Source organism: Pelophylax lessonae, assembly GCF_965119305.1.
Source record: "Pelophylax lessonae genome assembly, chromosome: 13".
Taxonomy (NCBI): domain Eukaryota; kingdom Metazoa; phylum Chordata; class Amphibia; order Anura; family Ranidae; genus Pelophylax; species Pelophylax lessonae.
In genome coordinates, this window is record NC_138780.1 from 133802425 (window position 1) to 133816119 (window position 13695).

The window sequence follows — 13695 nt, forward strand, 5'->3', positions numbered from 1 at the left end:
AAATCTGAACCAGCAATGACATCAAAAGGTCTTTATAGTGCAAACATTAAGAAGCTTTAAGTCATTTCTAAAAACATGCATGCAGATTGTCCTTCTTATAAGTAATCCTCAAACATTCCACTCCTGGGATGCTCAACATTTTAGCAAGCTTTACCTTTTTTTTGGTTCCTGGTTTTCCGTACTATATAAGATCGAAGCTATTAGCCTATTTTTTTGTATATGCAACAGTGAGATAGTCAGGTTTTACTAGTACACATATGCTGCCTCTGGCCAAACATGTGCCATTGGGCTATTCAAACATATACAAAATTCGGCTTACAAATTGTTTTGCAGAGCATCAGTATATAGAAGTAGTGATGCAATGCTTATCTATAAAAAAAAAAGTAATGTCAATAGTGTGACAAAAACAAGCAGATAATGTAAGGTGTGTATATATATATATATATATATATATATATATATATACTGTATATATATATACCTCAAAGTTGTTTAAATTGGTCCTGTGGTTTGCCTGTGCAAGACCAAGCAACAGGTTCACTTTGATTACAACCCTAATAGCAGATAGGGTTGCCCCCTTATCCCTTTAAACCAGGACACACATTAATTTCAAAGGTTCTGTGGCTAAATAAGGTGGTAATATAACTCACTTGGTGCCTTATGTGCATTATATCAGCCTCAAAACCTGTGTAATTAATATGTGTCCTGGATTAAAGGGATGAGGTGGCAACCCTACTAGCAGACCTGCCCCTCTCTGCTCCATACAGCCTCCAGGCATGAAAGATACCTGGTACTGTCAGAATGCTTCCCTTCCCTGGTGCTTCATGATTGGATGCACAGGCACCCATTGTTGTTGAATGGAAACAGAGAGAGAGTCGCCAGCCTTGTTTAAGCTTCTTCACTTTAGTTCTGGCAGCTGAACAGAGAATCTGCAGAGCAAAGGGCAGATATCTGTTGCTGGTTAGGCCACAATTTAGGTGACACACAGACACAGGTCCATGTTAAAATATGAACAAAATTGCACTTGGGAAACTTAAGGTCCAGCTCTGGCTTTGCCTACTCCTAATTTGGTCATATCGGAAATGACTGCACCAACTTTGGACAAGCTCCATTTATGATAATCTTGATAGTGTTAAATGTTATGATGATTTATTATAACTGATTTATAGCTTTTATAATAGCAGACAGTCACATTACCTTCATAAATCAAATGTTTACTTTTTATATAGGAGTTTAATCGAGATGCCACAGAGCTGTTGGTGTGGATGGAGGAGAAGTACAAGATTGCACTAGATGAGTCATATCGGGACCCAAATAATATCCTTCGCAAACTGAAATGGCACGAGGCTGCAGAGCGGGAGATGGAGGCCAACCAAGTGCGATTTGAAGATTTAGTGAAGGTCTGGGCTAAAATTAACTTTTTTGGTATACAGTATGTATGTTATGGCATCACACAAGCCTTCTTTGGTTTATGCTACAGATTTTAGCTTTGTGACCCAAACTCTACCTGATCATAACAGTATAACCTTCATGCTTTGTTCATGCTTAGGTTTCTAAGATATCAGTGAAAAAAGATTTGACTCAAACAATAAACTTCAAATAATAACCATAGCCAATTATCATTTAGGTTAAAGGAGTTGTAAAGTCAGAAGATTTTTTTATCTTAATGCATTCTATGTGTGCAGCAGCCCCCACAGACCCTTAACACTTACCTGAGGTCCCTTTCTGTCCAGCGATGTCCACAAGTGTCTCAGCCGACCCAGATTCCTCTTCCAGATTGGCTGAGACACAGCAGTGGCTCCATTGGCTCCCATTGCTCTCAGCTAGCCAATCAGGGGAGAAATGGGGTGGGGTGGGTTGGGGCTTCGTGTCTGAGTGGATACAGGGAGCTGTGACTCAGTTTGGGTGCCCCCATAGCAAGCTGCGTGCTTTGGGGGCACTCAACAGGAGGGAGGGGCCAGGATCACAGAAGAGGGACCCGAGAAGAAGAGAATCCAGGCTGCTCTGTGCAAATCCACTGCAACAGAGCAGGTAAGTATACCATTTTTGTAAAGCCTCTATTTTTCCTATAAAAATAACAATCACTTTAACTGTTCTTAAAGCAAAACAAAAGGTCCCTGCCTTATCACATTCCTTAGCTTTCTTAACTCTTATCTTGATGCCATTCCCCATAGTGCATTTAATTGATTTGCATGGAGTTCTTAAAAACAAACTCTTGGCACCAACATTTTAATCATTTTGATGACATGAGCTTGCCATGGGCAGATTGAAATTCAGCCAGTTTGACATTGAACAGACACATTTTGATCAGTGTGTGGCTGTCCCTGCTCAACAGATTATGATAATTTGATCAACTCCTATTGAAGTAACATGCTGGAAAACTGTTGTCACCTGTCCTGAAACATCCTATCATTTACATATTTGCTTACAGCTCATTGTCAGGGTTCCAAAACGTTGCAACAGTTCCTCTCTCTTCTTTCTCTTTTTTTTCTCTCCCATACTTCACGGTTTATTTTATACCAGAGGTATTACATTTTACTTTTTATGTCTACTCGAGGTTCTTGCTAAATCCTATATGCCAGTACACTATGTAATTAAGTCAAGTTTGCCTCTGTTACCTCGCTATTGAAGGAGATATATGCTGGAATGCAGAATACAGTAACTCAGCGGGAAGATTTCCCCATCCACCCCAAGTGTGTAGATGGGGATTTTGGGTCATTTTATTTATTTTTTTTCAACCCGCTTTCAAAAAAAATGATTATTGTATGGGCTGCCTTAGTTTACACAAGGTAATACCTTCCCTAAAATTGTGAAGAATTACATCCTTGTCTGGCTCTGGGACTGTGGCAGCTGTTGATAACTTAATCAGATCATTCCATGCCAATTCCCAGCTGCAGAATTAGTTAACTGAACTTTATCATAACTTGAAACTAATTCAATGAATCATATCTGCCCAGTAATTATTGTATTCTCATTTTTCCTTTTTGTGGCACAGTTCGATATATCAGTGGTTCTGCCTATTCCACTTCTATATATATATATATATATATATATATATATATATATATTTTTTTTTTTTAAACCCTTAGAATTATCTCACATGTTCTTTTTCTGATGATAGGTTGGAAAGCAACTCATAAAAGAAGATCATTATGCAAATAATTCCATCCAGAATAAGATGTCTGAAGTCATCGGGAAATGGGAGGAGCTAAAGAAAAAGATGTCCGAGAGAGGGGACAAGCTGAGGCAGGCTGGGCAGCAGGAGCAGCTAATGGAGCTGCTAGAGGTCAGTTATTAATTATTGATGATTGAATCTACTGCTTATGCTGAATCAGTAAAAGACACACGAACTACACTATTACCTTAAAGAGTACACTTGTAACTTAAAGAATACCTGCCGTGATAGTAATATTGACAAGATAGCACTGACAGTGTAGTAGAGGTTCTTTTTGATGCTAGAAGAAGGCAGAAAGTGACGAAAGGAGCTTTGAGCTGCAAAAGGGGTTCATTTTGTGTATGGCAGAGCACCCTAGAACTGATAGCTCATGGGATATTGTACTGAAAATCTGTACCTAAATATGCCTACACTACACTGTAAGTGCCTTTTTTTTCCCCTTTAGTGAGGGGGGCATTAATCTGACAGGTTAGAGTCTGTTCCCAATCACTATTGCCCCCCTTGAGATTGAGCACCCTCACAGGTTCAGGAATACAATTGGCTTGTAATTGCATGACCAACTGCTCGTCTATGTTTATGGGCAGCTTTAGGTAGAAAAGTATAATGAGCAAAGTGTAATGACCTAACATAAGCTGACGCTAGCCTGCATCATGTGATTCTTCCTCTACAGTTCAAATGGTGAGCTAACTGAGATCTCTTCTGCATTGTTGGGTGCATCAGGCAGTCATTTTTTGTAGACTATAAACTGATTTATACATGGTTCGGTCTCAGTTGCTCACGCCATTCCTTTCTCTGCAAATAAGCTAAGAAGAGGCCTGTAAGAAGGCCTGTGGAACTTGTATAGTATGCTAAGCATGGCTTGATTTATATTCTCTGCTGCCCTAGGCCAACTGTAAAGAAATAACCCCCCCCCCCCCTACAAAGTTGACTGTTCTGGGTTTTTTATATGTTTTAAAGCTAGCTATAAGGATGACTGCATGATCTTGTATATTTACCTGAAAACCCTTTTTTTGTGTGACAATTGCTCTGCAGAACAATTATTCAGTATGGTTAGGAGTTAATAAATGCCATCTCTAATCTATTGCTATTCCTGTCCTATCACTCTAACAAGTTTAGGATCAAATAGTACATTAAGCCCACAGTAATATCAAATCAATTGCTTTATACCAAGATCAATATTTGCTTTGTTATATGAAAGCAAGCAGAACTAGTTGCAGTTGTCATCCCTACAAGAGGGCACAGATAGCAATAAAAACATTGTCGAAAATTCTAACCCTTGCTTACTGTGCCAAAAATGTTTTTTTTGATTTTGTCTGTTTCACCAGAGGAGAAATGTCCTCTAATTTTCTGTTTGGACTGGACATAAGGAAAAACTCCCCAATAATGACACAAATGACAATAAAAGACTAAAGCCCCGTACACACATACTGATCGGCCGTCTTTTGTCCAGGACTGTCGTGTCTGTTGAAAACTGCAAAAGACTGCACACGAATTTTGTTGGCCAACAACAGCCGACTGCAGAAGTGATGTCATGTGATGGTTAACTTTCCTTGTCTTTTTTCTTTTCTGAGCATGCCCAGTCTTGCTAATCTGCTGTCTGTCGGCCGAAATCTGTACTGACTGGCAAACAATCGGCCGTTCTGGTGACGGCCAACAAAAATTTTAATGCCTGCACAACCGATTCTGGTCGGCCGAAAATGCGCTGTCGGCTGTCGGAAGCATCATACTAACAAGCCTACAATCGGCCGAACGGTCGTCGGCCGAATATTTACGGCCGACAATCGGTACGTGTGTACGGGGCTTAACAGAAGCTCTAACCATCCTCTCTTATGTCCACTATTGAATAAATGGTTTTGGCTAAGCTTGAGCTTTATTATGCTTTTTTTTACCAAGATCTTGCTTGCTTATGCATTGCAACACTCTGTTAAACAATATTTATTTGGAGATATAATACTGCAAAGATACACGCAGCAATGGAAAATAGATCAAATATTCCCTTCCCCAGTGTGAGGATTGAGGTTCAGCTACTAAATCTTTTTTTAAACATGAGCACAAGGAGACCACAGATCGATATCCAAGTGCTATCCAGTTCAGCAGCTTGATGTTTTATAGATGGTGAACTTTACCTGACACCCATGGCTTTACTCTGATCTTGGCAGTCCGTGTTATTTATTATGGGGATATCCTATAAAATGTTGCAGTTTATATCAGTCATTGAGCCACAAAAGAAAACAGAGCTATGCATCTGTCACTGGGGATATAAATGGGGAATTTTATGCACTCCTATAAACAAGTAACAGAGGTTTGCAATATTGTAGCTAATTACATATACAACACCTCCTTATGTTCCAACCTAGGATGCCAAAGTAAAGATTGAGAAGATAGAGAAGGTTTTGCAAACCCCAGTGTCAGTCCATGATCTGAGAAGCAGCCGAGACCTTCTCAAAGAGCACCGTCAGCTGGAAAATGAGAGCAAGGAGTTGGCTGACAAAATGAACTCTATCGTCTCCCGAGCTCAGAAGATGGCCACCAACCATTTTAACTCAAAAGGGATCATGGATGAAACTATGAAGTATCTTCGAAGGTAACTGTTACTACAGGGCAGCAGCACTTAAAATAAAAAATTAAAGTCGAATGCAGATGCAGAAAATCGAATGCAGATACAAATGCAAACTGTGTTACCTAACAAAAGATTTGTAAATATGTTTAGCTGGCCTTGAAATGTATACCCCTCTGCCACACTGTACAGTCAGGAATGGCAAATGCCCATATTTATTAAATTAAATGGAACTCTTCACCACAAGGGTAAACCCCTCTTTAAATGAACAGGTGAAGGAGATATCTGGAGCCCTACACTTCAGTTGTGATGGCTTGTTACAAGCATTTGTGCCAATACAAATGCAGTGCACTATGGTTACAGTGCTGCAACACCAATTCCCCTGTTAAAGAGCATCTGACTTGCCTAACTTTTGAGGAATGTTGTCTGTTTGAATATACATTGTATAGCACCTTTAGGGATTCCATGAAAGGCTAGAGTGAGCTTCTGCCTTGCCGCAGGAGCTCCAGAGGGAGGGCAGCTGAGACTCACCTTTCTCCTTTGACCTTCTACTTCATCAGGGAGAAGATTGGGAAATGGATGTTCCCCAAGCACTCCCTGCACAATATGTTAAGGCTTTTTACCACTGTCCCTGGCTCTCCTGTTCCAGGCGGCTGCGGGGGTGGGCATTATCTTCTTGGTACTGTAAAAGTGATTGGAACAAAATGTTTAAGCTCTCTGGCAAACTCAGGAGACACTGCACTATTTGCAGATTGTTGTTTTTTAGATATCACAGGATTCCCCCCTGATCAGTTGTCAGACCAAACAATCTGGTAGACATGGTGTCCATTGAACCTAGGGGATCAGGAGTATTAACACCTAGGGCCTTCCTTATTAATGGACTGTTTTTTTTTTTTTTGGCAGAACCTGTTTTTGTTTAGGTATCCTCTGGGGACTAGTTCCTTCTGGAGTTGCAAGTGCTTTTGTGTAGCACTGGTTTCACTTGGAGGTGAAACTCCAGATGTGGACATACTGTGTGTTCACTCTGTGTTGCTGCTCAGGGGCCAAAAAGGATCCAGTAAGCTCGGTCAGGGATTTACCAGGAAGTCACACGTTGACTAATTAGCCATGCTAGATTGACTCATCCCTTCCCTACATATCTAAATCTATTGGTTGTTTGACATATGGTTTTCATAGAAGGTTACCAACACACATACACTTTGCCTCAGATGTACAATCTTAATTGCTCAAAAGTCCTACTTTAAAGAATCCCTGTATTCAAACTGTTCATTTTAAGAATAATTCTCCTACAGTATAACATTATATGTGCATTTAACATATTTAATGCATGATATTTACCTGTAAAAGCCTCCCTTATGTAGATATCTAAAAGCCCTGAAACTGCTTCTGGGTGCCACCATTCTAGATGGGATGTCAGCAGCCCCATCAGACTAAAGGCTGTCACTCAAGTCACAATTTATAATAGTCCCCTTCGCTTCTCCCCCAGCTGCTACATAAAAAAATATGTAGGGAGGTTGAGGAGCAGAGTAGCTGGGCCAGGATATACTGTAATTAGACTCTCCCAGAAGAAGAGAGGGCTATGAAGTGCAAAGAGGGAGGGGGCCGTGCCAAGGAGTTTTCTGTAGAAATCAAGTGAGCTAGTAAACTCAGAGACTCATTGCACATCAACACAAAATCATTTATGGAAAAGAAAATGCTGTAAGCATTTAAAATACTTGATTGTTCTGTGTTTTACCTGCATTTCTGCATTTTGGATAGAGAAAGAGAGGACTATGACCTCTGTCAATTTTTTTTTGCTATGTTTTTTATTGGAGAGATTTTCCATAGCCAAAACAAGAATTGTGAGGACATTTCTCAAAGTGAAGGAATCCCTAGTTGTTGTCAGGGTCACCAGAACTAGTATTCCCATTGGAAGATTTCCTATCTATTCCTGCTCTGACAGCCCAACCAGGGCCGGAGTGGGACTCATTTTCGGCCCTGGAGTTTCATGCCTTAGACTGGCCCACTTTAGTTCACGACTGACTATATTGGGTCCCCCTCTAGCCAGTTGGCATGCTCCCCCTCTAACTGCTATATGAAACGACGTACAGGTATGAAGTTTTGTGTAACAGAGCTGAACTGCTGCCATATAACTACGGCAGCTGGTCGGCAAGTGGTTAAAAAAAAAACATTTCACCACAAAAATATATATGGTGATGTATAATTAATAAGACAACAGATGCATTACATCTCTAACAAAAGTAGGTACCTAAAAAAAAAAATGCCCAAAGATGTTGGGGGATGACGTTCCCCTTTAAATAACCTTACTCTCTAAGAGATTACTACTATATTTTCAATAATGAATGAATCAGTGTCCATCTGTAAATATGAAGAAGTCAAAGACCTCAATTACTATCCTTACCTAGATATTGCTTCTCCACTGTTTGTCCCTCCTTGCTTTTTGAGGGAGCCTTCATTCTCCCCCTGTCCTCCGAGGCAGAGCAGCACTCTCTCCTAAATCTCCCGCCTCCAGTCACACCAGCTGCAGCAGGCACCCAAGCTCATGTATGATGTCACCAGTAAGTTCCACCCTCCCTCACTTCCTGTTCCTCCCCTCTCCAGAAATTAAGCGTGTTGCGAGTGCCTGTGTTCTGTCTGCTGTCTCTCACCTTGTGACACCGCTGTTGGAGGGAGGAGAGAGAGTAGAATCTTCTCTCCAGCAGCTGGTGCATCTTCCGCCCTGTGCTCCGCTCTCCAGCTGCATGATTACTCCTCACATGCCGAAAGATGGAGAACGGAGCATTGACAAGCTCCCAGCGCCCCCTCCTCCACAAGACAACACAGAGCCCAGGGCAAGAATCCCTCCCGCCCCTGCCTTGTACCGACTAGCCCACCGGGAATTCTCCCGGTGCTCCCGATTAGCCAACCTGGGCCTGAGCCCAACAGTTGGTATTTTCTTTCACTTTTAATCACAGTGATAACAGCAAACATTACAATTAGAGAAGGTGACTCTTCCTAAGAGAGACAGAGAGAGCAATAAAAACCTGGCAGGTGTCCTAATCCCTCTTAGCTCTGTCCAAATCTAAAAAAAAAATACCTTTAGTTATTCTTTAAGCATTGCAAACCCAAATTGCTAATATTCTGGAGTTGGGCTTTAGGTTTGTTATCCTTTAGCATACTGCAGATTTCAGTAAATTACTTTGCGTGTGCCTTCTGAAAAATGCATGTTGATTTACATTTCCAGGTTCGAATCGCTCCAGGAGCCACTGGCCAAGAGAAGGGAATTTCTGCAAGCTAAAGTGAATCAATATGAGTTTTATCATTACTTTGATCTTGAAATGACATGGATTGCTGAAAAGATGCCTGTTGCCAGCTCTACTAATGTTGGCAAGTCCTTGGATGCAGCTCAAAGCTTGCTTCAGAAACATAAGGTATAAATACAGTACATGTATATTCCTTTCTGACTAGACCCACTGAGAGATATTCTACATTGTTTCTGTGTCTGCTTTGTATTTTTGTTCTTGTCTCAATGCCTACATTGGAAATGTATTTTGCTCTTGATTAGAACCTTTCCACTGTGCTGGAAGATGTCTGAGATCAATAATTCAGGTTTGTGTGACTTAAACTGAACCTTTTGTGGACAGTTTCGCTTTATAGGTGACCCTAGTTCCATAGAGCAGGTGTCTGCTTGCATGCTTGCTTTATCTACAAAGGGCCTGAGTATCAAATAATCCTGAGTGCTCTAAATGAAAATATTGACTGCAACCGTGCTTAATACTTATTTTAGAGACATACTAAATATGTTTTCTTTTTATATTTTGCCCAGACATGAATATTTAATAAAGAGACAAAGTCTTCTGTATGTATGGTCTGCAGTATATTATGTGAAAATATTTTTTCCAGACTATATTGAAGAAAAAACAGCTTTTTATTAGGAACATGTTACCTATGGTACTGTCTGATAGCTGTATTACATAACATGGTTACAATTAAGTTGTCTTGCCAAGGAAACAACAAGAGTGAAACATTCCTAGGATTTGTCTGGAGACAATATTTTCTCTCAGGGGGCTCCAGGAGCATAAACCCAAAGCTGAGGAAGGAGACTCTTTCCTTTAGTGGTTACTTCTCTAAAACAGACTGTTTGTTACTGTCCCATTTACCTTGGCAGATCATAGGAATGCATTCCACTATTTCCACTTCTTTTTCCATAAACAGCGCATTAAAAGAGAAATGAGCGGCAATAAATGTCAATGTCATGGCGTGACCTAAATTATTGTGTATTTCCTGTTTAATACAGGCCTCTTAAATGTAACATCCCTATTTTAATGCAGTGGTTTCTGTTCTCCTATAGCTGCATTACAAGTACAATAGTAGAGAAAAAATCTATTAAACTTTTAGAGGGTGGGTATGGTTAACTAAAGCCCAACTGAACTTTCATTTGTAATCAGCTAAATGCATTAAGAGCCGGTTCACATAGGGGCGACCCGACTTGCTGGGGCGACCTGTGAAGTCACGGTGCACAGCGCGCACCGCAACCTAGGAGCGACATGCACGGACTTCATATCATTGTAGTCAATGCAGGTTGCTCCAGGTCGCCCCAAAGTAGTACAGGACCCTTTTTCTAAGTCGGAGCGACTTGTGTCGCTCCTATTAGAACGGGTCCTGTGCTAATCTATGGCAGGCGACCCACTGCGACTTGTCAGGTGACCAGGTCGCCTGACAGGTTGCCCCAGTGTGAACCAGCACTCAAGGTATATCAATACAAAGGGTGTGGATTTTGTTTAGAAAACAGCCACATCCCCAGCCGAAAAGTCTGTCTCCTGCCAGCATACTTTAAGGTTAATGTAGATAAAAAATTATAGAAATAACCCTGTGCAATACCTTATTAAAAAAAAAAAATCTATGTACCAAAAGTAGCTGATCAGGCCTATTCTGACATTTTTGTTTACATGTATAAATCTGTATTTTTTCTGATAGAATGTTACAGTACTTAGAACCCCAAAACTTTATATATATATTTTTTTTTGCAGAGGCCATAGAGAATAAATTGGTGGTCGCTGCACTGTATTTGTGCAGCGTTTTTTTAAACAGTTTTTTGGGAAAAAATAAATTTTAATGAATTTTAATGCAAAAAGACACAATATATAACCCAATTTTTTGGTAAAATATAAAAGATGATGTTACATCAAGTAAATAAATACCTAACATGTCACACTTTAAAATTGTTCACGCTCTGGAATGGCTTACAAAGTATGATACTTAAAAATCTCCATAGGCAATGCTTTAATAATTTATACAGGTTACCAATTTTGAGTTACAGAGGAGGTCTAGCACTAGAATTATTTATCTTGCTACAATGTGCATTTTTTTCTGAAAATATGCATTTGATAAACAGCTGCTCAAATATTATGCAATATAAAAAGTTGCAACTGCTGTTTTTTTTTTTTTTTTTGAGAATAAGATTTGTACTAAATATATAATAGTCTTATGTGCTCTTGCTCTAACCCATATTGCTATATGAACATAGACAAACCAAACTTCTTCACTGTTTGCAGGAGTTACAAGCAGAAATAAATGCTCACACCCAACAGCTGCACAAAGTTCAGGAAATGGGCAAATCTCTTATTGCAAGCCATCACCCGGAATCACGAAATATAACTGAGAAAAATAAGCAACTGCAAGCTGCCTGGTCAGAGCTGGAGGAGGCCTGTGAGAAACGCACAAGACACCTGCAAGAATCAGTCAGTTTTCACCAGGTGAGATATTTCTTAAAGTAGAACTGAAGGCAAAACTTTTTTTTTTTTTTTTTTTTTTCATTTTGGGTAGATTAAGGGAGGGTTATGACCCCTATCAGTTTTTTTCTGACATCTGTGCCCCATAGGGGAGATTCCCTTCACTTCCTGCCACATGACCACAAATAGAAATGAAAGGAAATCCCTCCCTGGTAGTCATCAGGGTCACCATAACTATGGTCCACAGTGGAGGACTTCCCTTCTATTTCTGTTCATGTGACCACTCAGAGTTTGATATTGTCATTCACTTTCCAAAATAATGGTCAGCAGGACATAAAAAGATTGTAAATCTTCTTAATGTGGATATAGATAGCAATAAAAACCTGGCAGGTGTAACAAACCCTCTCCACTCTACACCAAACCAAAAAAAAAAAATTGTCTTCAGTTATATATTTTTTTACATGAAAAGATTTGTCAAATAAGAATTCAGGTGTGAAAAATATCACATACAATTGAAAGACAACAGTGAGGAAAGCCTAACACCAATAAAATAATTAAAGCCATTGTAAAGGCTATATTTTTCCCTAAAATTGAAAAGAGGTTTATACCTTCCTGCTCTGTGCAATGGTATAGAACAGAGCACCCCTTACCTCCTCCTCTGGGGTTCTCCACCAGCGCTGTCCGCTGATAATTGTATCCTCCATTACAAAAAGCAAAAGAGGCTGCCTGCATCAATAAAGAAAGACAAAAAAATAAATAAACAAATGAACACACTCAAAATGTTGCTGGTCAAGTTTATTAGCCATACATGGCTCCTAAGAGATTTTTCAATGTATCCAATGGTATGAGGTTTCTGCTAGCTTAGAATCAGGGATTTCAGTTATATTATAAGGCTAGGCAATTATAAAAATTGTTTTCACATGATACTGAGTGATTGGGCTTCTTGTCCTCATTTGCAGAACCTTGGGGGGAATTTATCAAACCCGGAGCAGCCAGAATCTGGAACACCTGTTTATGGCAACCAGTCAGCTTCTATCATTCATTTTCAAAGCTTAAGGCCCCTTTCACACAGGCGGACCGTTCATGTCCGCTGACACCCAATCCGATCCGATCCGTCAAATCTGGACGGATGGAAACCCTATTTTCCATCCGTCCAGCGGATCGGATAGGATCGGATGAGAACGGACTGACGGTCCGTTCCCATCCGATTTTCCCCATAGAGGTGCATGGGGAACTGACAGCTGTGTCTCCGCACACAGCGCGGAGACACAGCTGTCATCCTCCTGCTCAGCGGGGGATCGGCGGCTCGATCCCCCGCTGTGAAAAACGGACTCCGTCCAACGGACGGAGTGTGTGAAAGGAGCCTAACTGTACAATCTGAACATAGAAGCTGATTGGTTGCCTTGCACAGCTGTTCCATATTCTGTCTGTTTTAGGTTTGAAATCCCCCCCCCCAATTGTTTTCAGTGGGGCCTAGGACAGTAGGGAGAAAGGTGGGAACTTTGCTTCAAAAGTACATATCTCTGCTAGAAGAATGAAACAGCAGAGGGACCGTAATATGTTCTTATAATCTAAAGGGCATTTTTACACAGATCCATTAGTCATACAAGTTTGTCTTTGACTAGAAGACAAACCTCTTAAAAGAGAAGTGTAGGACGGATTTAAATTAAAAACAAACATACAAACTCCCCTAGGTGACTACAGCATCATTTCAATGCTGCATCTGTCCGCTGCTGCCTCTGGACCAAGAACTGAGTGATCAAAGACCGCTGATTGCTTGGTTCTTGCTAAAAGGAAAGGGGTTCAAACAAATTGGCCAATATACTGCCCAGAGATAAAATTTGTCCTAAATCTACTACAAATCTTTTTTTAATCCCAGCTATTTATAGAAGTTGTCTGATAAAATGACTTGCAAATTCATAAAAATAAAAAATGGTTTGTTATGATATGTCTGTTTAATAATAAAACCCAATTTTCAATGATAGTTTAACTATTGCCAAAGAAAAACACCAGTGCATAATTATTTCAATAACCACATCCACCAGTGCATTGTATTGATATACTGTATAAGGAGCACTACCAAAAAAAGAACTAACTTCTGAAAAATAAGTGAATGTTATTTGTCTTTTATTATGCAGATATGCATATTTTTCATGCTTATAAACAACCAAATTATGATGTGTATGATTTACTGTATAATGAATTTAACAGTGAGATAATAAATCTAGAGCTATAAAAAGATAACAGACTGC

At 40.0% G+C, this 13695-nt stretch overlaps 1 protein-coding gene across 1 annotated transcript in view; it reads left to right on the top strand.

Annotated features, from left to right (window-relative positions):
- The window catches only part of SPTBN5 (spectrin beta, non-erythrocytic 5), a gene marked incomplete at its 5' end in the record, with an annotated part of 344281 nt that overhangs the window by 80912 nt on the left and 249674 nt on the right, over positions 1-13695 (top strand). The window contains 5 exons of the mRNA XM_082275221.1: positions 1230-1400; positions 3122-3286; positions 5533-5759; positions 8956-9142; positions 11267-11467. Of these exons, the coding sequence (XP_082131347.1) occupies positions 1230-1400; positions 3122-3286; positions 5533-5759; positions 8956-9142; positions 11267-11467 (951 nt within the window). The remainder of the gene's footprint in view (positions 1-1229; positions 1401-3121; positions 3287-5532; positions 5760-8955; positions 9143-11266; positions 11468-13695) is intronic.